Below are 24598 nucleotides of genomic sequence, written 5' to 3'. Positions count from 1 at the left end.
CACGCAGCATGCAGGATCTTAGTTCCCCAAACAGGGATTGAACCCGTTCTCCCTGCAGTGGAAGCGCAGAGTCTTAACCACTGGACCGCCAGGGAAGTCCCTAGGATGTCTATTATAAAACAAAACAAAAACTAAAAAGTTTTGACCAGAATGTGGAGAAATTAGAACCCTTGTACACTGTTGGTGGGAATGTAAAATGGTGCAGCCACTATAGAAAACAGTAGAGCAGTTCCTCAAAATATTAAAAATAGAATTACCATATGATCCAGAAATTCCACTTCTGGGTATATACCCAAAAGAAGCGAAAGCAGGGTCTTGAAGAGATATTTCACATCCACGTTCATAGCAGTCACAATTGCCAAAGAGGTGGAAGCAACCCAAGAGTCCAAAGATGAATGAAAGGATAAACGAAATGTAACATATACATACAATGGAATATTATTCAGCCTTAAAAAGTAAGGATATTCTGACACATGCTCCAACATGAGTGACTCTTGGGGAAATTATGCTAAATGAAATAAGCCAATCACAAAAAAGACAAATACTCTATGAAATCACTTATATGAGGTACCTAGAACAGTCAAATTCATTAGAACAGAAAGTAGAATGGTGGTTACCAGGGACTGGGGAGAAGAGGAATGGGGAATTGTTATTCAATGGGTACAGTTTCAGTTTTGCGAGATGAAAAAGTTCCGGAGCTTGGTTGCACAATAATGTGGATATACTTAACACTATTGAACTGTAAACTTAAAAATGGTTAGGATGGTAAATTTTATATTCTGTGTATTTTACCACAATTTGTTTTAAAAGCATAACTTCTGGTGTTGTAATGTTTACAACATAGATTGTAGATAAGGTGCTCAACAAATGTTAAATACACTTTTAGCATTTCCACCTGAAAGTACTTCCTGAATGAATATCTTTCTTGCCCCCTAAACTCTGAGCTTCACAAGGAGAGAAACAGTTGATATCTTGTTGGTTTGGTAGGCACTAATAAGTTTTCAATACATATTTGTTGACGAATAAATAAACATTTGAGTAGATGCATGTGTTCTGGCTAACTAAAGATGCTTCTAAACAAACAAACAAAACCAAAGTAACACAGCAGTTTCCCCTTATTATTGGTTTCACTTTCCTCATTTCAGTTACCAGCAGTTAACCATGGTCTGAAAATATTAAATGGAAACTTCCAGAAATACACAATTCATAAGTTTTAAATTACACTCCATTCTGAGTAGCATGATGAAATATCACACTGTTCTGCTCCATCACGACTGGGTCGTGAATCATTCTTTTGTCCAGCGTGTCCCACACATTAATCACTTAGTAGCCGACACAATTATCAGATTGACTGCCGAGGTTTCACAGTGCTTGTGTTCAAGTGACCCTTATTTTACTTCATAATGGCCCCAAAGTGCAAGAGTAGTAAAGCTGGCAATTCAGATATGCCAAAGAGAAGTCGAGAAGTGCTTCCGGTAAGTGAGTGAAAAGGTCAAAATTCTCAACTCAATAAAGATAGAACAAAATTGTATGCTGAGGTTGCTAAGATCTATCATAAGAACAAATCTTCTACCTGTGAAATTGTGAAGAAGGAAAAAGAAATTTGTGCTAGTTTTGCTGTTGCATCTCAAACTGTCAAAGTTACAGCCACAGTGTGTGGTAAGTGCTTAGTTAAGATGGCAAAGGCATTAAATTTGTACAATAAGATATTCTGAGACAAAGAGAGAGGGAGAAACCACATGCACATAACTTTTATTGCACTGTATTGTTATAATTGTTCCATTTTATTATTAGTTGTTGTTAATCTCTTATTGTGCTTAATTTATAAATTAAACTTTATCATAGGTATGTATTTTTAAGGAAAAAACATAGTATAAACAGGGTTTGGTAGTATCTGTGGTTTCAGGCATCCACTGGGGGTCTAGGAGCATATAACCCGTGGATAAGGGGGGGACCACTTACACTGTGAGTACTTCATGAAAATCTAGATAACTGTCCGATTCTTCTGGGCTTACGTCCACCTGGCTCTACATTTTATAATGAAAAAGCAGACCAGGGACTTCCCTTGTGGCGCAGTGGTTACCGCCTGCCAATGCAAGGGACGTGCGTTCGAGCCCTGGTCTGGGAAGGTCCCACATGCCACGGAGCAATTAAGCCATGAGCCACAACTACTGCGCATGCGCTCTAGAGCCCACAAGCCGCAACTACTGAGCCTGCGTGCCGCAACTACTGAAGCCTGCACGCCTAGAGCCTGTGCTCCGCAACAAGAGGAGCCACCGCAATGAGAAGCCCGTGCACTGCAACGAAGAGTAGCCCCCACTCGCAACTAGAGAAAGCCCATGTGCAGCAAAGAAGTCCAAACGCAGGCAAAAAAAAAAAAAGCAGAGCAAAGTCTCAACTATGTTGTATGTAACAGAGGTGCCATCTTCTCTACGCTTGTGAATGCTTTTCTGATTTACACGTTTCCTGACAGGTAAGAAAACAATGTGGTTTTTTTGTTTTTCGTTTTTTTAAATTTATTTTTGGCTGCATTAGGTCTTTGATGCTGCGTGTGGGCTTCCTCTAGTCGCGGCGAGCGGGGTCTTCGTTGTGGTGCACGGGCTTCTCATTGCGGTGGCTTCTCTTGTTGAGGAGCACAGGCTCTAGGCGCGCAGGCTTCAGTAGTTGTGGCACACGGGCTCAGTAGTTGTGGCGCACAGGCTTAGTTGCCCTGCGGCATGTGGGATCTTCCCGGGCCAGGGCTCGAACCCATGTCCCCTGCATTGGCAGGCGGATTCTTAACCACTGCGCCACCAGGGAAGCCCAATGATGTGGTTTTAAAGGGCAATTATGTATAAGACTAAATAGGGAATGTAGGAAAATTAAATAATCAAACTTACAGAGTTAGTTATATCAGTAACCAACCCTATTAACTTTTAAATAATATTTAAACACAAATATTTCATCTAAAAGGCCTGCCAGGCACTTTCATTATCTTTCCAGGAAGGATTTGAGGTGGCTTCTAAGAATACATAAAATAAGTAAAGTAGAGCAAGGTAAATCAAACCCTCAACTTTCTCATCAATAAAATAAGGATATTATTGGGAATTCCCTGGCAGTCCAATGGTTAGGACTCCACGCTTCCACTGCACGGGGCACGGGTTCGATCCCTGGTTGGGGAACTAAGATCCCGCATGCCACATGGCTCGGCCAAAGGAAAAAAAAAAATCAAATATTGATTGTCTCAGTCAAACAAGGCTCTTAAAAAAAATAAGGCTATTATTACCATTTTATAAAACTATTTGTTTTCTAAAAGATACGATGTGACCGAGAACGGACTTAATAACTATAAGTTCCCCACCCCAATACCCTTCTTACCCTAGACTATGCTCAAATCGATTGTGTGAAGCTCCTGGAAAAACATAGTAACCGCCTCCCAACTGCTTAATATATCGCAGGCGCTGAAATTGAGGTGTGTCGATGATTCGGATGAGAAGAGGGTGAAATTCAATGTGACCATGGATAGGATCATTAATCACCTAGAAAATTATAAATTAATGTGAATAACAATACATAACACCATCTAAAATTTTTGTCCAGTCATTCCTATCTACAGTGCAAAGTCAAAGCTATTCATTTTTAAGTAAGAATAATACTAAGGGAAATGACAAGTTATGAATATCTTTACCTTATTTAGGTATCACTACCAGACAGAGCAAGTATATTGGACCTGATGGATTCTAATAATGGATTAATGGATTGTAACAACAGAAGGGTAAAGATTTCAATCTTTCTTTTATGTATATGAGTTCATTAGCCTTTAGTAAGTTAGTCTGGTATTCAAGTTAAACATACTCATTTAACACACTCATTCAGATCACATACACTATTTTACCACAGGCACTGTGTCTAATTTTTTTGTAAATGTATCTACCCATCACTATAATCCTTAATAAAAAAAAACCCCTCCTACCATGTAGTAAACAATCATAGGCAGGAAGTACTATAAAATTCTACAGCACTTAATGTCTCTTAGAAGTACTTATTTATACTTAGTAAACATACATTTCACAATTATTCATTACTCTAAGCTTAAACAGGGGCTTTAAATATGGGTGAAGATTTAATGCTCCTCTATGTTTCTTTAAATAAAGATAACATCTTTCTTAATTGTCCATAACTGTCTTTTAAAAAGAATGTTTCAGAATAAAAAAAGGAACATGATAAATGATCTAATCCATGATTTTCAAACTGCTTCAAATGGTTCCATGAAGTTCCTAAAAAATGTATGGAATTCTGGGAGGTGAAGGGCCTTGTCTGCCTCATTTACTGCCATATTCTCAGAACCCATCAAACAGCACAGTGCCTGGCACAGAGTAGGAACTCAGACATGTTTTGAATGACTGTTGAAACATTATTGCAAAGTAATACATGTTAACAAGCTATTATAGTTACAGTGTACCAAGTATATCTTTAATAATACGCCAAGAATGATGTCAAAGTATCTCAGGAATAGAAGGATGTTGTAATTCAACCCTGTGAATGTCCTTATCAGAGAAGAAAAAGTTGCACAATTTTTAAATATATGAAAATCATATACTGGTCTATTCTTTCTCCCTTATACAAGATCAATGTAACCACGAAACGAATGAGAATCTATTTTTTAAATTAATTAATTAATTTATTTATTTATTTTTGGCTGTGTTGGGTTTTAGTTGCTGCACGTGGGCTTTCTCTAGTTGTGCCGAGTGTGGGCTACTCTTTGTTGCAGTGCACGGGCTTCTCATTGCGGTGGCTTCTCTTGCTGTGAAGCACGGGCTCTAGGCATGTGGGCTTCAGTAGTTGTGGCAAGCAGGCTCAGTAGTTGTGGCTCGTGGGCTCTAGAGCCCAGGCTCAGTAGTTGTGGTGCACAGGCTTAGCTGCTCGGCAGCATGTGGGATCTTCCCGGACCAGGGCTTGAACCCGTGTTCCCTGTATTGGCAGGCAGATTCTTAACCACTGCGCCACCAGGAAAGTCCCAAGAATCTATTTTATTTTGAAAAATTATCAAAGAAAAATCCTATAATCTACTTTTAATCCATTTAAAGATCTAAAAGTCTTCACTGTCAATTTTTCAGTGGTTAATAACTGTTTTTAAAAGAACTCAATGAAAATTATTTTTAACTTAATACCATAACACACACTCTCCTTTCATGTCAAAATGCATCATGAACAGTTTCTCATGTTTTTACAAATCTTAATAATTATCACTGTAATGGCTCTGTTTCATTGATGAACCAACATTTTTAAACCATTCCCCTAACATTGGGCTTTGTGATACTGGAAATTCTATTTAGTCAATTTCATATTCCCTTCGCAACCCTTAGTGTGTATATGTGATATTAACGTGTTTTGATCACTTTTTAAAATTAATTTTTATTGGGGTATAGTTGCTTTACAACATTGTGTTCATTTCTGCTGTATAGCAAAGTGAATCAGTTATACATATACATATATCCACTCTTTTTTAGATTCTATTCCCATATAAGTCATTACAGAGTACTGAGTAGAGCTCTGATCATTGTATATAATGTTATTTTTGTTCTTGCAGTATTTTTTTGAGGTATAGTTGACTTACAATATTATATTAGTTTCAGGTTACAACATAGTGATTCAAATTTTTTATAGAATATACTCCACTTACAGTTTTATAATATACTGGCTATATTCCCTGTGCCATACAGTATATCCTTGTAGCTTATTTTATACATAGTAGTTTGTACCTCTCAATCCCCTACTTCTATTTTGCCCCTCCCTCTTCCCTCTCCTAATTGCTAACCCCTAGTTTGTTCTCTATTATTCTTGAGTTTTTTTCTGTTTTGCTATATTCATTTGTTTCATTTTTTAGATTCCACACATAAGTGATAACACAGTATTTGTCTTTCTCTGACTTATTTCACTAGGAGTAATACCCTCCAAGTCCATCCATGTTGTTGCAAATAGCAGAATTTCACTCTTTCTTTATGGCTAAGTACTATTCCATTGCTTATATATAATATATCTTCTTTATCCATTCATCTGTTGATGGACACTTAGACTTCTTCAATATCTTGGCAATTGTAAATAATGCTGTTATGAATATTGCGATGCATGTATCTTTTCAAATTAGCATTTGTGTTTTCTTCAGATATATGCCTAGGAGTGGAACTGCTGGATCACATCGTAGTTCTATTTCCAGTTTTTTTGAGGAATCTCCATACTGTTCTACACAGTGGCTGTACCAATTTCCATTCCTACCAAGAGTGTACAAGGGTTCCCTTTTCTCTATACCCTCGCCAACATTTGTTATTTGTGGGCTTTTTGACGATAGCCATTATGACAGGTGTGAGATGATATCTCACTGTGGTTTTGATTTGCATTTCTCTGATAATTAGTGACGTTGAGCATCTTTTCATCTGCCTATTGGCCATACGTATGTCTTCTTTGGAAAAACTTCTATTCAGGTCTTCTGTCCATTTTCCTTCTACTAATTTTGGGTTCTGTTTGTTCTTCTTTTTCTAGTTCCTTTAGATGTAAGGTTAGGTTATTTGAGATTTTTCTTTTTCCTGAGGTAGGTTTTTATTGCTATAAAGGTCCCTCTTAGAATTGCTTTTGCTGCATCCCTTAGATTTTGGATTGCTGTGTTTTCATTTTCACTTGTCTCCAAGTATTTTTTGATATTTTCCTTGATTTTTTTCAGTGATCCATTCGTTATTTAGTAGCATAATGTCTAGCCTCCACAGGTTTGTGTTTTTTGCAGTTTTTTTCTTGTAGTTGATTTCTAGTCTCATAGCATTGTGGTCGGAAAAGACACTTGACATGATTTCAATTTTCTTAAATTTACTGAGACTTGTTTTGTGGCCTAGAACATGATCTATCCTGGAGAGTGTTTCATGTGTGCTTGAAAAGAATGTGTATTCTGGGACCTCCCTGGAGGCCCAGTGGTTAAGACTCTGAGCTTCTACTGCAGGGGGTGCGGGTTCAATCCCTGGCCAGGGAAATAAGAACCCACATGCTGCACGGCACAGCCAAAAAAAAAAAAAAAAAAAGTGTATTCTGCTGCTTTTGGATGGAATATTCTCCATATATGTTACATTCATTTGGTCTAATATGTCATTTAACGCCTGTGTTTCCTAATTGATTTTCTGTCTGGATGATCTGTCCATTGGTGTAAGTGGGGTGTTAAAGTTCCTTACTATTATTGTGTTACTGTCAATTTCTCCCTTTATGTGTGTCAATATTTCCTTTATGTATTTAGGTGCTCCTATGTTGGGTACATATATATTTACAATTGTTATAACTTCTTCTTGGAGTGATCCCTTGATCATTATGTAGTGTCCTTCTTTGTCTCTTGTAACACTCTTTGTTTTAAAGTTTATTTTGTCTAAGTTTTTGTTACCCCGGCTTTCTTTTGCTTTTGCTTTTTTAATATTTATTTATTTGGCTGCACTGGGTCTTTTTTCTTTTTCTTTTTTTTTTAATTTATTTTTATTTATTTTTGGCTGTGTTGGGTCTTCGTTTCTGTGCGAGGGCTTTCTCCAGTTGCGGCAAGTGGGGGTCACTCCTCATCGTGGTGCGCGGGCCTCTCACTATCGCGGCCTCTCCCGTTACGGAGCACAGGCTCCAGACGCGCAGGCTCAGTAGTTGTGGCTCACGGGGCCCAGCCGCTCCGCGGCATGTGGGATCTTCCCAGACCAGTGCTCGAACCCATGTCCCCTGCATTGGCAGGCAGACCCCCAACCACTGCGCCACCAGGGAAGCCCTGCACTGGGTCTTAGTTGCAGCACACGGGATCTTCGTCATGGCATGCAGGATCTTTAGTTGTGACATGCGTACCCCGGCTTTCTTTCAATTTCTATTTGCATGGAATACCTTTTTCCATTCTCTCACTTTGTCTGTGTTTCTTTAGGTCTGAAGTGAGTCTCTTGTAGGCAGTCTATATAAGGGTCTTGTTTTTGTACCCATTCATCCACTCCATGTCTTTTGATTGGAGCATTTGGTCCATTTACAGTTAAAGTAATTATTGATAGGTATGTACTTATTGCCATTTTGTTAATTGTTTGGGGCTTGTTTTTGTAGTTCTTTTTTGTTCCTTTCTTCTTCCTTTGTTCTCCTCCCTTGTGATTTGGTAACTATCTTCAGCATTATGTTTGCATTCCTTTCTCTTTTTTGTGTATGTATCTATTATAGGTTTTTAGTTTGTGCTTACCAGGAGGTTTATATATAGCAATCTATATATATAAATGATTATTTTAAGTTGCTGATCTCTTAATTTCAAATGCATTTTAACAACCTTACATTTTTACTCCCCTCCTGCCATGAGTACTGTTTTCAGTGTCATATTTTACATCTTTTTGTTTTGTGTATCCCTTAACTGCTTACTGCAGATATAGATGATTTTACTTTTGCCTTTTAACCTTCCTACTAGTTCTGTACGTGGCTGATTGAATACCTTCACTGTATATTTGCCTTTACTAATGAGTTTTTTCCTTTCATAATTTTCATGTTTCTAGTTGTGGCCTTTTCTTTTTTGCTTAGAGAATTGCCTTTAGCATTTCTTGTAAAGCTGGTTGTGGTGATGAACTTATTTAGGTTTTGCTTATCTGTAAAACTTGATTTCTCTATCAAATCTTACTGAGAAACTTGCCAGGTAGGTTCTTGGTTCTTGATATTCTACCACTCCCTTCTGGCCTGCAGAGTTTCTGCTAATAAGTCAGCTAATAGTCTATAGGAGTTCCTGCATACATAACTTGTTGCTTGTCCCTTGCTGCTTTTAATATTCTCTCTTAGTCTACTGTTGATGCCTTCTAGTGTATTTTTCATTTCAGTTATGGTATTCCTCATCTCTGCTTGGTTTTTCTCCATATTTTCTAACTCTTTGTTAAAAATTTCTAACATCTCACTCTGTGAATCCATTCTTCTCCTGAGTTCTTTGATCATATTTACTATCACTACCTTGAACTCTTTATCAGCTAGATTGTCTATCTCCACTTCACTTAGTTCTTTTGAGGTTTTATTTTGTTCAAATAAAATAAACATATTTTATTTAGTTTGGAACATATTCCTCTATTGTCTCATTTTGCCTAAACTGCTGTTTTTATTTCTATGTATCTGATATGTTGGTTATGTTTCCTGACCTTGGAGAAGTGACCTTTTATGGGAGACGTCCTATGTGTCCCAGCAGTGCACTCCCCTCTGGTCACTAGGGTTATATGTTCTAGGGGTGCCCCCATGCGAGCTGCATGGGTCCTTCTGTTATGGTGGGCTGACTACTGTGCGTGGTCTGGTAGGCACGGCTGGCTCCCCAATTTGCTTGGTTGCCAGGCCCTACCTTGTGTGGAGGCTGCTAGCCACTGGTTGGCAGGGCTGGGCCACAAGGTGGCTGGCTGCAGAATCCCAGGGGATCCTGGGGCTAATGCTGGCTCACTAGTGGGCAGAGCCAGGTTCTGAGATGAGTGGTTGTGAGGCTGAGGTTCCTGAATCTGGTGTTGGCCTGTTGGTGGGTGGGGCCAGTTCTTAACACTACTGGCTGTGAGTTCTAGGGTGTCCCAAAGCTGATGCTAGCCTGCTGGTGAGTGGGGATGAATTCCGGGGTGGCTGGCTGAGGAGTCCAAAGTACCTCAGAGCTGGTATTGGCTTGCTGATGGGTAGGTCCAGGGCCTGGGGTGTCACAGGGCTGTTGTCAGCCTGCTGGTGGGCAGGTGCAGGGCCCAGGGTGGGTCCCAGGCTAGTGCCAGCTCACTGGTGGGTGGAGCTGGTCCTGAGGTCTCTGGATGCAGGGCCCTGGGGGTCCCGAAGCTGACAGTCTGCTGATGGGTGGGCCTGGATCCCAGGGTTGCTGACGGACGCACCCAAGGTGCCCCAGAGCTGGAGCTGGCCTACTGGTGGGCAGGGTTAGGAGGTAGGGCCCCAGGACTGCTGCTGTACTGCTGATGTGTTGGCTGGGTCCTGACAGGGCAGGCTGTGGGGCTGCAGTGGTGCTGGGGCCTGTGTCTGCCCTCTGGTGGGCAGGATCGGGGTCTAGGAGCTCCTGGGACTGATGCCCACCCACTGGTGGGTAAAACTGGGTCCTGGGGCTAGTGCTGGCCCAATGGCGGGGGCACAGCTGGGTTCTGGGGTCTCTGGCTGCAGGACCCAGGGGTACCAGAGCTGGTGTCAGACCACTGGGGGGGTGGTGGGGCTGGTTCCTGACACAGCTGGCTGTAGGGTCAGGGCTGTCCTGAAGCTTGTGTCAGCCCACTGGTGAGTGGGGCCAGATCCTTGGGTGGCTGGCTAAGGTGCCCAAGGTGTCTCAGAGCTGGTGTCTCCCAGTATTATTTAATATAATCTACTCCTTCTATAGTCACATGGTCCACTTACTTATCACTTTTAAAGGTATATGATATTCTATTGTGTTACTAGCCAAGCAGGATAAAACAATTCTACTGCCTTCTGTATATGCCAAGCACTGGGGATGAGGGATGAGTAAGTTACCATTCCTGCCCCCAGGAAAAATAATAGAATCTATTTGTAGAGTAGTGGGGAAAGAGAATGGGGAAAAAGAAACAAAAGAAGGAGTGGTCAGTTCTACCCTGAAGAAAGGGGAACAGGAGCCCTCAGAAAAAGATTCAGAGGTGGTGATTCTATAATTTCACACATATTAGGCAGACATTTCACTGTTTTAAAATTCACCAGGGACTTCCCTGGTCATCCAGTGGTTAGGACTCTGTGCTTCCACTGTGGAGAGGGCACGGGTTAGATCCCTGATCAGGGAACTAGGATCCCCAAAGCCACAGAGCATGGCCAAAAAAAAAAAATCACGAATACATTTGACAAATTAGTGCCTACTATGTCAAACACTGCACTTCATCCTCACTATTATGCAATTCCTGGCTTCAGAGGCCAATTGAACTAAATTTAGCGTGAAGAAAACTAAGCCAAGAATAAGAGGTTATAGTCTTGGGTTAGGCAATGGTTTCTTAGATATGACACCAAATGCATAAGAGACAAAAGCAAAAATAGATACACTGGACTATATCAAAATTTAAAACTTTTGTGCTCCAAAGAACACCATCAAGAAACTAAAAAGAGGGTGCTTCCCTGGTGGCATGGTGGTTGAGAATCCGCCTGCCAATGCAGGGGACACGGGTTTGATCCCTGGTCTGGGAGGATCCCACATGCTGTGGAGCAACTAAGCCCGTGCGCCACAACTACTGAGCCTGCGCTCTAGAGCCTGTGCTCTGCAATGAGGAGTGGCCCCTGCTCACCGAAACTAGAGAAAGCCTGCGCACAGCAACGAAGACCCAATGCAGCCAAAAATAAATAAATAAATAAATTTACAAAGAGGCAATACTGATTAAAAAAACAAAACAAAACTAAACTAAAAAGATAGGGAATTCCCTGGTGGTCCAGTGGTTAGGACTCTGCGCTTCCACTGCTGGGAGCCCAGGTTCAATCCCTGGTCAGGGAACTAAGAGCCCGCAAGCCACATGATGTGGTCTAAATATATAAATAAAAAGACAGTAAAAAGATAATCCAGAGGATGGGAGAAAATATTTGCATATTATATATTTAATAAGGGAATTGTATCCTGAATATATAAAGAACTGTTACAATTTAAATTAGATTGTGGTGATGACTGAACAATCTTGTGAACTTTCTAAAAAACACTGACTTGTATATTTAAAATGAGTGAATAAAAGAATATATCTGTGTGTAACTGAGTCACTTTGCTGTACAGCAGAGATTGGCACAACATTGTAAATCAACTACACTTCAATAAAAAATAAAATAAAATAAAATAAAATGAATGAATTGCAAGGTATGTGAATTATATCTCACTAAAGCTGTTTTTATTAAAAAAAAAACGTTAAAAAGTAACTAACACACCATTGTAAAGCAATTATACTCCAATAAAGATGTTAAAAAAAAAAAAAAGGTAGATGCCAAATTAGGGTAGGAATCAATTCTTTGTTCAACTGTACTGCTGATGAAGCTAAGGTCAAAAAAGGTATCAATTTCATTACTAGACAGTGACTCACCGACTCAAGTACTTAGTAGCATTAAGATCTATTTTCAATGACTATAGTTTATATATGAGGTTAAACAATTTTGTTTTTAATGAAAAATAGAAAAAATAAATACAAGGGGGCAAATGAAAGTACTGACTGCCTTGAAAATTACTTCAAAAAGTTTTTTTTGGCTTCCCTTGTGGCAAAGTGGTTGAGAATCTGCCTGCCGATGCAGGGGACATGGGGTGGAGCCCTGGTCTGGGAAGATCCCACATGCCGCGGAGCAACTAGGCCCATGAGCCACAACTACTGAGCCTGCGCGTCTGGAGCCTGTGCTCTGCAACAAGAGAGGCCGTGATACTGAGAGGCCCACGCACCGCGATGAAGAGTGGCCCCCGCTTGCCGCAACTGGAGAAAGCCCTCGCACAGAAACGAAGACCCAACACAGCCAAAAATAAATAAATAAGTAAATAATAATTAAAAAGCTCTTTAAAAAAAAAAAAAGATTTTTTGTTGCAAACTGTGAAAATGTGACCTCAGAGATTATCTGAGATGATCTCAACTAATGAAGAAAACTCATCTTATCTCTGCCCTGCCTGATGAGAACACCCATGCTGCTGCTATTGAGAAAGGACAAAAAAGAATGCATGACAGCAACTGTCTCCCAACTGCAGGACAAAATATTTAGATATCATCCTTGGTAAGTGATTCTTCTATTTACTTCTTCATGAAAATGAAGTTTTTTAATATTAGGTAACTTTTTCAAAAAGGGCTGGGATTTGATCATTCCTCAAATAACAGATTTGCTCTAAGAACAACTACTTTGTCTGTAAAAGAAGATTCTTGTGGAATTGAACCAAACACATTTATTAAATATCTTCAAACATGATTTTCAATGAAAAATAAGCAGACTAACTTGTAACAGTAAAATTGAAATTCATGCGCTCATAGGATCTGAGATAACTCAATACATAAAGCACCTCTGATGAAAAGTGCAAAAGATGACTGTGTAAAAGGGGAATGAGACCCCCATCCCCTCTTCCAGGTCTGAAACTAAGTTTTCTTACCCTATAGATGTCAAAAGCGTAAACAATGTGGTACATTTCCTGTCACCAACCAATCAAGAAACATTTCTTTAATTACGGTATTAGAACCATACTGAAGAGCTTGTGAAAAATGCACATTTCTGGGTCTCTACTGTAAGTTCCCAGAATCAGAATTTCTGAGATGGGAGCTAGGCAGTTGACTGCTTGTTAAAATGATTCTTGGGACACTGAGTGTGAAAAACAGGGCTTTTGAAATGTCTGGAAGGGGGTGGGGGATGAGAAATAAACAATTATTGATAGATCAAATTTTAGGCATATATCTATTCTTTGGTCTACTGTTTGACAAAAAAGTTTACCAAAACTGATAAGTAATTTTAATTTAAAAGTTATTCTATGACTAAGGGGTAACTAGGGCTATATGTGTCGATATGGATATTTCTCAAAAATATAACATTATATGAAAGTTTAGAAGGCTACTTACTGTGAATGAAATTCCATTTATAAATGTTTAAAAAATATGTAAAACAATACTATACACTGTTTGTGGCTATACATACATATGTAGTAAAAATCTAAAAAAACATTCAAGAAAATGATTAAACACTTGGGGAAGAAAGGATGGAAACAGAATTCAAGAGGGGTACAAAGGAGGCCTTCTATTGTTTCTAATATTTTGTTCTAAAAATAATAGATCTGAAGCAAATTAGGCAAAACGGTAAGATTTGACAAGCTGGGCTTTTCTGTGTGCTTTTCTGCTTTTCTGTGTGCTTAAAATATTTTAGTTTTTCTCGTGGTTATTTTAGAAAATGCAGAAAATTTAGAAAAGTAAAAACCCATTACTCACAATCCTGTTACTGTAAAGAGATTTCTTGCCATTCTTTTAAAAATGAATTCTACATAACTCAGTTATATCACTTTATATTAAAAAAATAATAAACTCAGATTCCTCTTACCTTCATTGTATAAACATGAGCTTGATCCAGTTGTTGGATATTATTAAGCAGCTTTATTCTCTTCCCGTAGGAACTAAAATTATAACAGGATAAGCAAATCTATCATTATTTGCTAAATAATAATCCCTGGAGTATATAATAGTATATAATCAACTTTAGGTTGTTAGAACAGAAGTCAGATTAAAAGGAACAGTTAATAATTCAAACATACTCCTACTAGAAACCCTCTCCTTCCTTTGCTTCTAAGACATGAGACTCTTCTGCCCTCAATCCTCTTCTCTCTTGGTAAATTCAGACTTCAACACTTCTCATACCTACATCACTGAATGCTCAATTTACACTTCAAACTTACTTTAACCTAATTGAGGCCAACATCTACCCTCATGATCCTAAATCTGCATGGCTCACGTAAGTGAAATCTCAAGATAGGTAAGTCTCTTTGAAGTAGAGCACAGTGATAATGAAAAAGGTCTTTGGAATCAGGCAGAACTGGCTCACATCTGCACGTGGAATCTCTATGACCTTGGAAAAGTCACTTAACCTTTATTGGTACACTTATGTTCTCATCTATAGCACAGATATAATACTATCTCCCTCACAGAGCTGGAGAGGGATTAAACAGTGTGTTCGGCACTGGGGATACAAAAGACTCAGTTCCTGCCCTCAAGAACTATAGGAGGATTTTAACTATGATTACAGGTGTTATAGAAATTATTATTGATGTTAAATTCAATATTTATCCCATCAGCAGCGTTTTAAGTACAAGAATCTAGGAGTTTATTAGTGTAACCAAGTGGTGAGTATGCGAACAAAGTTATCTAACTAAACTGGCCAAAGATGTTACATATAGGAAGACTACATTTGTTTGACAAACTGAGCCTTTGTCATATCAAAATAACTTTCAAAGAGAAATAATTATTGCTTACATCAACTAAGAAATAGTCACATCAAATGCAAATGTCTAGGATACAATGAAAGGAAACACAGGACAATGAAAGGAAACGGAGGACAATGTAAGACTTCTTGGCAGGGGTGGTTGTCAGTCACGTGATCAGTCCATGAATGGATTTTAAAAACTCTTTATAGTGATGAGTTGCAAAGGTCCAAGTTTGACTTATGAGCATCAGGTATGAATTATGCATGAATCAAATATATATGGTTTTAGCTTCATTTATACCTATCGTCCTCTATCAGTAATTACTCATAATGCTCCAGTCTTGAGAAAGAATTTAATAGGAATTAAACAACTCAAAATCCTATAATTCACATTCTTGCTCCATTAACACTTACTAATTGGTCTAGGCATGTTAGCCTGATACCTGGCTGAAGCAGGAGGCAAGGGGTTAGCCTTTATCAATCCTTTAGCTAATTAGACTGAAATGTAAATCTTTTGCTAAAAGTCCTAGATAGACTTGGAGCCAGAAGTACTACAATTGACCTCTATGTTGTCCCCCGAGACCCACAGTAACTACAGAATCTAAGAATGATTTTTTTGGAATGTAAAGAAGCATCATTAGAGCTGATAAACCATTAAAGCAGCATAGCTTGTGTTTTTTTTTTTTTTTTTTAAATTATTTATTTATTTATTTATTTATTTTTGACTATGTTGGGTCTTCATTTCTGTGTGAGGGCTTTCTCCAGTTGCGGCAAGCGGGGCCACTCTTCATTGCGGGGCGCGGGCCTCTCACTATCGTGGCCTCTCTTGTTGCGAAGCACAGGCTCCAGACACGCAGGTTCAGTAGTTGTGGCTCACGGGCCCAGTTGCTCTGTGGCATGTGGGATCTTCCCAGACCAGGGCTTGAACCCATGTCCCCTGCATCGGCAGGCAGATTCTCAACCACTGCGCCACCAGGGAAGCCCTAGCTTGTGTTTTACTATTCCCCTACCCTCATCAGTTTGAAATATCAAGCACAGGGAAAGGCCAGGCTCCAAGAAGTACTTTAAGGCAGAGCTGTAACTGACACAGGTTAAGTATAGTTGCACAGTGGAGCATAACCAGGAATCACAGCATAAAATAATACCAAACCTAAACCAACCTCACAGCCCAGTCTTTTCCCCAACGGATACTCAGTATTCATCACTTAATTAGGAATCAAAAAGAAACTACTGTATTCATAAAGAAATCACATGGGGGGGGCAAAATGGGTGAAGGGGCTTCAAGAGGTACAAACTTCCAGTTTTAAAATAAATAAGTCATGGGAATGTAATGTACTGCATGATGACTATAGTCAATAATGTTGTAGTGCATGTTTAAAAGTTGCCAAGTGATGGTATACAATTTATGTTTTAAGCAGGGCAAGAAAATTTAAGCATAACATGTTCCCTGCTTGTACTGGGCCCTCCCTAATGTGCAATGTGCATTATACATTAACCAGACCTCCTCAAAGGTGGGAATGCCTGCTCAACTGTAAAAAACAATGCTTTTTTCCTTCTTCTGATGCCAACAATGTAACTCCTTAGAAGATTAATTTTTCCTTTCCTAATCCTGTAAGGGATCATGGTGATATACTGCTCCTATGTGCAGATCTGGACTATGTATCTTTGGTGAACTTTACATAAAATGTCAGTGTGTCACTTTGATGTACAATCTGTTATCTCGAAAATGTATATGACTGTTCCTTTGACTTCTAACAGGCAGAAGAGTCCTCAGAGTTTTCTAAAAGACTGTCTCTTGGGTTATAATCCTTAGGTTGGCTTGAATAAAACTCTCTATTTCTCCTTTAGATCGAATATTGATTAATTTTTTGTTGACCCAAGAGAGTAAATCTTTTTTTGGTTGTTTTTTGTTTTGTTTTGTTTTTTTGCGCAGCTTGCAGGGTCTTAGTTTCCTGATCAGGGATCGAACCCTCACCCTCGGCAGTGAAAGCACAGACTCCTAACCACTGGACTGCCAGGGAATTCCAAAGAGAGTAAATCTTAAAGTTCTCATCACAAGAAAAAAAATTTCTTTGTAATTTTGTATGGTGACAGAGGGTACTAGACTTATTGTGGTAATCACTTCGCAATATATACGAACATTGAATAATTACATTGTACACCTGAAACTAATGTAATATTATATGTCAATTATACCTCAATAAAAATATTTAATTTTTTAAAAAAAATCACTGATTAAAGTATATTTAAAAAGCCACCCAAAACCTGGAGGTGTGTTTGTTTTGGCAAAGGCTATGGCAAATTAAATACTTTAAACAAAGATTTGAGCCAGAATAGTTGGACTAAAATAATTTTTTATTTCCATATTTCATCATTTCTGAAATCTAATGTTTCTTACAACTGATGTGTACATTTAATGTGACAATATTTCTCATTTTTTTTAAGAAAAATCTTTTACCATCATCAGTTAATCATAAAACTGAGGAAATACAGGAGTACTTGTCTAAACTGGATTCCCCCTAGAAAGCAGAGTCTAGGACAAGAGCTTGCATACAGTTAATTTATTTTGGATGTGAATCCTGGGATATGGAGTGGAGGGCTAGAAAAGGTGAAACAGGAAATGAGGGGAAAATAATGCAAGGGTACATTAATAAGTTGGTTGCATTGGACCACTGTGAACAACTTCAACGGATCCCACTGAAATCCTCAAAGGCAGCTCTGTCTAGGAGAACTTAGTCATGATGGAAATATTCTATATCTGCCCTGTTCAGCATGGTAGCCACCAGCCATAAGTGGCTACTGAGCACCTGAATTATGGATAGTATAACTGAGAAATTAAAATTTTCACTTCATTTAATTTTAATTAATTTTAACACATAGGTAGTGGCTGCTGTATAGGAAAACACAGCTCTAAGGAGTACTGCAGAATCCACCTCAGAGTTAAGAGGTGGGCACAAAAAGACATGACATATAGTGTTCCTTTTGGAATTTTTACTATTTTGTTAACTCATGTGTCCCAAGTTCCTGGAAGAATGCCTAACACATAGTGAACCCTCCATAAATATTTGTTGAATAAATCAACAGCATTTGGGTCCACAAAGTATATGGTTCCCTTTAAAAGCAAAACTCTATTAGAAAAAATTCCATTCAGTTCAAACAATAGGCTACTATTATACATAAGAAATAGGTAGTAAGGGGGCTTTGGGGGGACAGAGGGGGCTGATACATAATTATGAAAGAGGCAAGATTAGGTTCCCAAGGATTCTGACCCAAAGGAGGCTTATTAAAAGTCAGTAAAATGTTCTAAAGTGATCTTTTCCCTCAATCTACTTGCATTATCAATTACCAAACAACAGTGCATGAAGTAATTCAGTATAATCTTTTGTTCTGATTCTTTGGTTACTGTTTCCACAAACAACACTTAGCTAAGTGGAATTCCAGAAGAAAAGACCATATTTTACCACTGTTGCCAATTCCCTAATAGAAACAGAGTCTCTACTTTAAGGAAGGTTTAAATATTGATTGGATCTTCAACTGAGATATTTAAAGTGGACTTACATAAATCTAGACCCTAGAATCTCCAGTCATATATAGGGATCTCAACCTACATATATAATTTATGAAGGGCTTAACATGTGCTAATCACTCTACATACATTGTCTCATTATTATTATCCATTTCACAGGTGCAGAAACTGAAGGGTTAAATAAATTGTCCCAAATCATACAACTGAAAAGTGCCAAACTACTTTGGATAGTGTCTTTAAATCTAATACCAGGGAAGCATTCCAGCCTTAAGTAGCTTTAGAAAGACCTAGAAATATACTCAAGATAGGGTTGTAGCCTTGATTTTTCTTGCCAACATTTTTTTCCTATCAATTCTTCTACATTTTCTGGAGTGTGTAATTCAATTATTCTGAACTTGAGAGTAAAAAGTTGGTCACTACAAACTTCATGAAGGCTTGTTAGCAAAATTTTTAAAAACAGGAATCATTAGTAATATTTAACATAGGATTTGCACAGCAAAAACAAACAAAAACAACTCTTAGACAGCAGGTGTGGTATTCTGTTTTAAAACCTGTGCAGATTTAAAATGAGGACACTTAATATCGGCAATCTTGGGCTTTGTCTGTTCAGTGTGAATAAAAAGGTCTTAAGTGTGCTTGGCTACAATGTGAATTTTATCATTCTTACCTTATTCCAAGGTCTTCAAGAAGAGAGTCATCAAGAAAGGGCAGTATTGAACCTGTGATTTTCTTCTCTATGGAAGGAAAGGGAGGAAAAAAATGAATGATTTCAATATTCACAGCACATGCTTTTTGATTTCTTTCAATTTGGGTCCACCAGAATTTACTCAGATCAACATTTTTTTTTTTTTTAAAGATATTCGCCACGTATTTCTTCTTTAGGTTTTTTTTTTTTTTTTTTTTTTTTGGCTGTGTTGGGTCTTCGTTTCTGTGCGAGGGCTTCCTCTAGTTGCGGCAAGCGGGGGCCACTCTTCATCGCGGTGCACAGGCCTCTCACTATCGCGGCCTCTCTTGTTGCGTAGCACAGGTTCCAGATGCGCAGGCTCAGTAGTTGTGGCTCATGGGCCTAGTTGCTCCACGGCATGTGGGATCTTCCCAGACCAGGGCTTGAACCCGTGTCCCCTGCATTGGCAGGCAGATTCTCAACCACTGCACCACCAGGGAAGCCCCCAGATCAACATTTTTTTGAGCACCCAGTACTGGCAACAAACTGTGCCAAGTACCACATTTTTGATTGCTACTTGGAAAGTCTTAATTTTATTTATTTTTTATTTTATTTTTTTAAAAATAAATTTATTTTTGGCTGCGTTGGGTCTTCGTTGCTGTGCATGGGCTTCCTCTAGTTGCGGCAAGTGTTGGCCACTCTTCGTTGTGGTGCGAGGGCTTCTCATTGGGGTGGCTTCTCTTGTTGCAGAGCACGGGCTCTAGGCGCATGGGCTTCAGTAGTTGTGGCACACGGGCTCAGTAGTTATGGCTCGCAGGCTCTAGAGCGCAGGCTCAGTAGTTGTGGCATACGGGCTTAGCTGCTCCGTGGCACGTGGGATCTTCCAAGACCAGGGTTCAAACCTGTGTCCCCTGCATTGGCAGGAGGATTCTTAACTACTGTACCACCAGGGAAGCCTGGAAAGTCTTAATTTTAATTTGATAACTATACCAAGAGGATTTTTTTGATAAACCAGGTAAAATTTTAAAAATTATTTGAGTAAATTATTTGCAAGGAAGTCCAGCTGCAAAACTGGCAGCTTCCTCCTGAAACAGGTGAGGTTTGGGGTGGGAGCAGGGAAAGAAATGTCAGTCTATTGTTAGAATAGTCAGGTCAAAACCATAGCCTGAGGGATGCTCCACGTGTTGACTTAGTTCTAAAACCTCCAAAGAAAGCACACAATCTGTTTAGTAAGCCTTATATACATTTTTAAAAAAATTTTTATTTATTTATTTATTTCTTTTGGCTGCGTTGGGTCTTCGTTGCTGCACGTGGGCTTTCTCTAGTTACGGCAAGCGGGGGCTACTCTTCGTAGTGGTGCGCGGGCTTCTCATTGCGGTGTCTTCCCTTGTTGCAGGGCACGGGCTGTAGGCACACGGGCTCAGTAGTTGTGGCTCGCAGGCTCTAGAGCGCAGGCTCAGTAGCTGTGGTTCACGGGCTTAGTTGCTCCACAGATGTGGGATCTTCCCGGACCAGGGCTCAAATCCACGTCCCCTGCATTGGCAGGCGGATTCTTAACCACTGTGCCACCAGGGAAGTCCCACATGGTTTATTTTTCTTTATCTTTCTATATAATTAATTCCAGACCTTCCTGACCTCAGATTCCAGAACACTGGATTATTTTCAAACAAACAAAAGTCCTTCTAAAGGTAACAAGAGAAAATGAGGATGTAATTTTCCAGAAAGAAAAAAACATTTAAATGAAAATGGCATTTTTGGGGGTGTTTTTCAAGCATAAAAAATATTCAATATAAAAAATCCAAACAATATAAAGTATAAAATATCAACTTACTCATATTCTCCCAATAATCATTAATATTTTAGATAACAACATTCAAGACATTTATCTATGCAATTATGTAATTTTACACAAATGAAATTATGTTGTTTATAATCTATTTTTCCCAACTAATAGGTCATAAAGATCTTTCTTGTCAATTATTAACAATTATTAATGATGTAGTTTCATCATTTTTAATGGTTGTCTTTTATTCCACAATACAGATGTACCATAATACATTTAACCAATTTCTTCTGAACCTTATGCTCCTCACCACTAAAATGAGTATAACTGAACCTATGTCACAGAGTTATTGTAAAGATTTTATAAGATGAAACATGAAGTGCAGAGAATAGTACTTCACGCAAAGTAAATGCTCCATAAATTGTTAATCATCAATACTATTTCCTACTATTATCAATGGATTTTTAGATCATTTCTACTTTTTTGCTATTTATAACTAGTGGTTAGAAGAATAATCTTGAATATATTTATTTGGACAGTGTACAAATGTTTCTGTAAATTCCTACAAGTGAAATTTTCTATAAGTAAAAAGGTATTCCCAAACTGTCCAGGGTTAAGCAAATTGATACTTCTATCAACTTTATTGGATTACCCATTTCTCCTATTACCAATTTTTAAATATTTTTCTATCTAAATTTTAAAATCAGTGTTTTTAAAATTACTGTTAAGACTGAATGTTTTTTTCTGTTTTTATTGGCTGGTTGTCAATTGTCCTTGTGTTTTGCTCATTTTCCTACTGAGGTGTTTTTTTCCTTGTTCTTAGTTGACTTTATAACTTTGGTTATGTTCTCCATTTTTTTTCTTTTCTTATTGGTTTGTTTATTCCCTTATTGTTGAGGGAAATCCAATGTATTTTGATGAGAACACTTGTTAAGGTATAAGTGGCATGAATTCTGGAGTCCAAAGACCTAACTTTAACATCCAGCTCTGCTTTTTTCTAGTTGTGTGGCCTTTGAACCTCAAACACATCATCTACGAAAAAATACAGATTACAGTCTCTAAATTCCTGTGAAACTGTATTCCAAAATGAGGAAAGGGACCCAGCACCTGTGCTTAGTTTTGTCAAATAAAAACAAATTTGGACTTGCAAGCTGCTGTGTATAAAACAGATAAAAAACAAGGTCCTACTGTATAGCACAGGGAACTACATTCAACATCTTGTAATAATCTATAACGGAAAAGAATCTGAAAAAGACTACATATATATATATATATACACACACACACACACATATATATCACTTTTCTGTATACCAGAAACTAATACAACATTGTAAATTAACTATACTTCAATTTAAAAAATCTGGACTTAGATAGGGACAGACTCTAATTAGGGAGAAAATTATTGCAATAGGGAGAACGTTCTGATCTCAGAAATCTGCAAGTGGCTCAAAATCAAAAAGGTGTTTTTTGGTTGGTTGGTTGGTTTTTTAATAGGATAAAGTAGGGGCAAGCAGAGATAAGCAGAATCTTTGGAGGGGAAGTGACCCCAGTCTGACAGGACATTGTCCGGCTGTGGTCAGCCAGTTCTTAGGAGAAGCTGATCAAGGAGCATATTCCACTTTTTTAGTGCTTGCTCAAGTTTGGGGGCAAGTAGGAGTTCAGAGGCCAGTAGAAGAGAGAGAAGACTGACTAAAGTTTGGTCAAAACAAAGCAGACAGCAAGAAATAAGCAACTGTGAACACTTGGTCAGTTTTTACCAATTAAAAGCATGTAATGTCTTCTAGTATTAGACTGTGGGTCAAGAGAACAGATCATTCTGAAGACTGATGAATTAATCTACAGGACACCACTGAAACAGGCAGCCAACAATATAGCCAATCACGTTTTGAAGACATAAAACTACTTCATCCCCACCTACTGCTACTCAAAAGAAAAATCCCACCCCAGAAGGGGAGGAAAACCAAGGCCGGGGGTGGGGGGGTGGGGGGGGGTGGTGGTAGGGAAAAAGAGAAGTGCAATTTCCTTCACCCATCAAGCTATCTTTAAGTCTTGAACACTTCTTTAGTTCCTCCCACCCAGCCTAAGCAAAGAGGGCTCCACCCCCCAATTGCAAAAGTTTACTGAATTTGCAAATCACACCACTTTCCTATTGAACACTTCAGAGGGTAAAGCAGAGGTTAAACTTCAACCCCCTTACGGGAAGTTGAGTAGATTTCAAGTGGATGGATGCTTGAACTTAAGCCAGTAAAGTCGCTTAAAACTCACAACCTACAGGCCAAGTTGTGGGCACCTGGGAGTTCAGTGGTCAACTGAACCACCCCAGGGTTCAGATTTAGCGAGGGAAACTTCTGGTGAACAAAACATGATCTTTACTAAGCTCTGCAAGTACAGTCATCAAGCATGTATTGAGTCCTACCGGGATGCTACGGATTCAGAGATTAACAGAAAAGCTCTTTCCCGGTTAGACAAACCCCGAGTTGGGAGGGGAGCGGAGGAAACAAACTTTAAAGCACCCAAATATACTCTAACGTGGCAAGTGTTCAGGGAGCTGCATCAGCAGAGGGGGGTCTCCCGAGCCTGGTGAGCCTCAATGACAGCAACCCTCCCACCATGGGTCTTCTAACTGAAAAAGGGACCTGAGTCCCGCCTGTCCGGCGCTGGGGTGCCAAGTTCCTGAAGAAGCCCACCAGAGTTAGACCAGCTGCCCCCTCCCCGACCCAGGTTCACAACCCCCAAAGTCCGCTCCCTTCCTACGGGTCCGCAACGCCAGACGCCCCATTTCTCCTTCCTCCATCTCAGGGTATCCCTCCTGGGCGCCGCCCCTCAGGTCCACCCCTGCGGGTGCCCCCCGCGTCAAGTTTCCCTCCCCCGCCTCAGGCAACCTTCTCCGAGGGCTCGCCGCCTCAGGTTTCCGTTCTCCGCCTCAGGTCATCCCTCCTGGGCGTCCCCGCCTCAGGTCCACCCCTTCGGGTGCCTCCCGCGTCCGGTCTCCCTCGGCCGCTCTGGCTCCTCTTTGAGGCCCCCCGCTCACGGCCTCAGGGGGCCCTCTCTCAGGCCCGGCTGTCGCGACCTCGGGTCGCCGGCCCCCGGCCCCTCACCCCTACAGCCCTGCTACCTCGGCAGCGTTCCAGCAGTCCAGAATCGCTGAAGCCACAGTCCCTTAGGAAGGAGCACACCTGCTCCGGGCCCCAGGTCCGGTGGTCGGGGTGAAGGTCGGGGCTCGGGGACCTCTCTGCGTCTGCGGGAGGGGTGTCTGGCGGGGTTCTCGGGCTCCCATCGCGCCGTGGCCGCTTGGGGGGCTTCTGGGAGTCGGCACTCTGCATGGCTACACCCAGCGCCCCGCGCGGCACAGTCAAGAACCCCGGCGCCCGACCCGCGCGCAGGCGCACTCGCAGCTCAGTGGCGGCGGCGGCGAGTCAGCTCAGTACTGCCAGCCTACTGGCCGGCCGCGCAGGCGCACTGACAGCTCAGCCCTTGGGGCCAGGCAGGCCACCCACTTCAGACCCCCAACCCCCGGTCCCGGCGCAGGCGCAGTGACCGCCCAATGACCCTTAGCCCCACCCGCGCGTTTACGCTAAAGCGGGTGAGTAGAAGCAGAACTGAGGGTGGTGTTGATAAGGGCGGGGGCCGGGAAAGAGTGTGCCCAGGACATCCCGCTACAGTCCAGAGCAGGGGCTCTTCTGGTGAACTGAACTTCACGTGAGTACCCCAGGCTTACCCTTGGCCGTGTTGGTAAAAGGACTACTACTACTACCACTAC

At 40.2% G+C, this 24598-nt stretch overlaps 1 protein-coding gene across 3 annotated transcripts in view; it reads right to left on the bottom strand.

The window, feature by feature from the left end:
* The window catches only part of SAMHD1 (SAM and HD domain containing deoxynucleoside triphosphate triphosphohydrolase 1), a 63621-nt gene extending 39382 nt beyond the window's left edge, over positions 1-24239 (bottom strand). For 2 of the 3 annotated variants that reach the window (XM_036824770.1, XM_036824772.1), the window contains exons 1-4: positions 23954-24239; positions 19056-19122; positions 13987-14059; positions 3358-3518 (exon numbers count right to left, since the gene is read on the bottom strand). In XM_036824770.1, the coding sequence (XP_036680665.1) occupies positions 3358-3518; positions 13987-14059; positions 19056-19122; positions 23954-24161 (509 nt within the window). In that variant the 5' untranslated portion in view covers positions 24162-24239. The remainder of the gene's footprint in view (positions 1-3357; positions 3519-13986; positions 14060-19055; positions 19123-23953) is intronic. The other variant, XM_036824771.1, reaches the window with a different exon arrangement.
* Positions 24240-24598: the final 359 nt, after the last annotated feature.

Source organism: Balaenoptera musculus, chromosome 15, assembly GCF_009873245.2.
Source record: "Balaenoptera musculus isolate JJ_BM4_2016_0621 chromosome 15, mBalMus1.pri.v3, whole genome shotgun sequence".
In the NCBI taxonomy this organism is placed as follows: domain Eukaryota; kingdom Metazoa; phylum Chordata; class Mammalia; order Artiodactyla; family Balaenopteridae; genus Balaenoptera; species Balaenoptera musculus.
The sequence above is the reverse complement of the archived record's forward strand: the minus strand, read 5'-3'. Positions and strand labels throughout refer to the sequence as shown.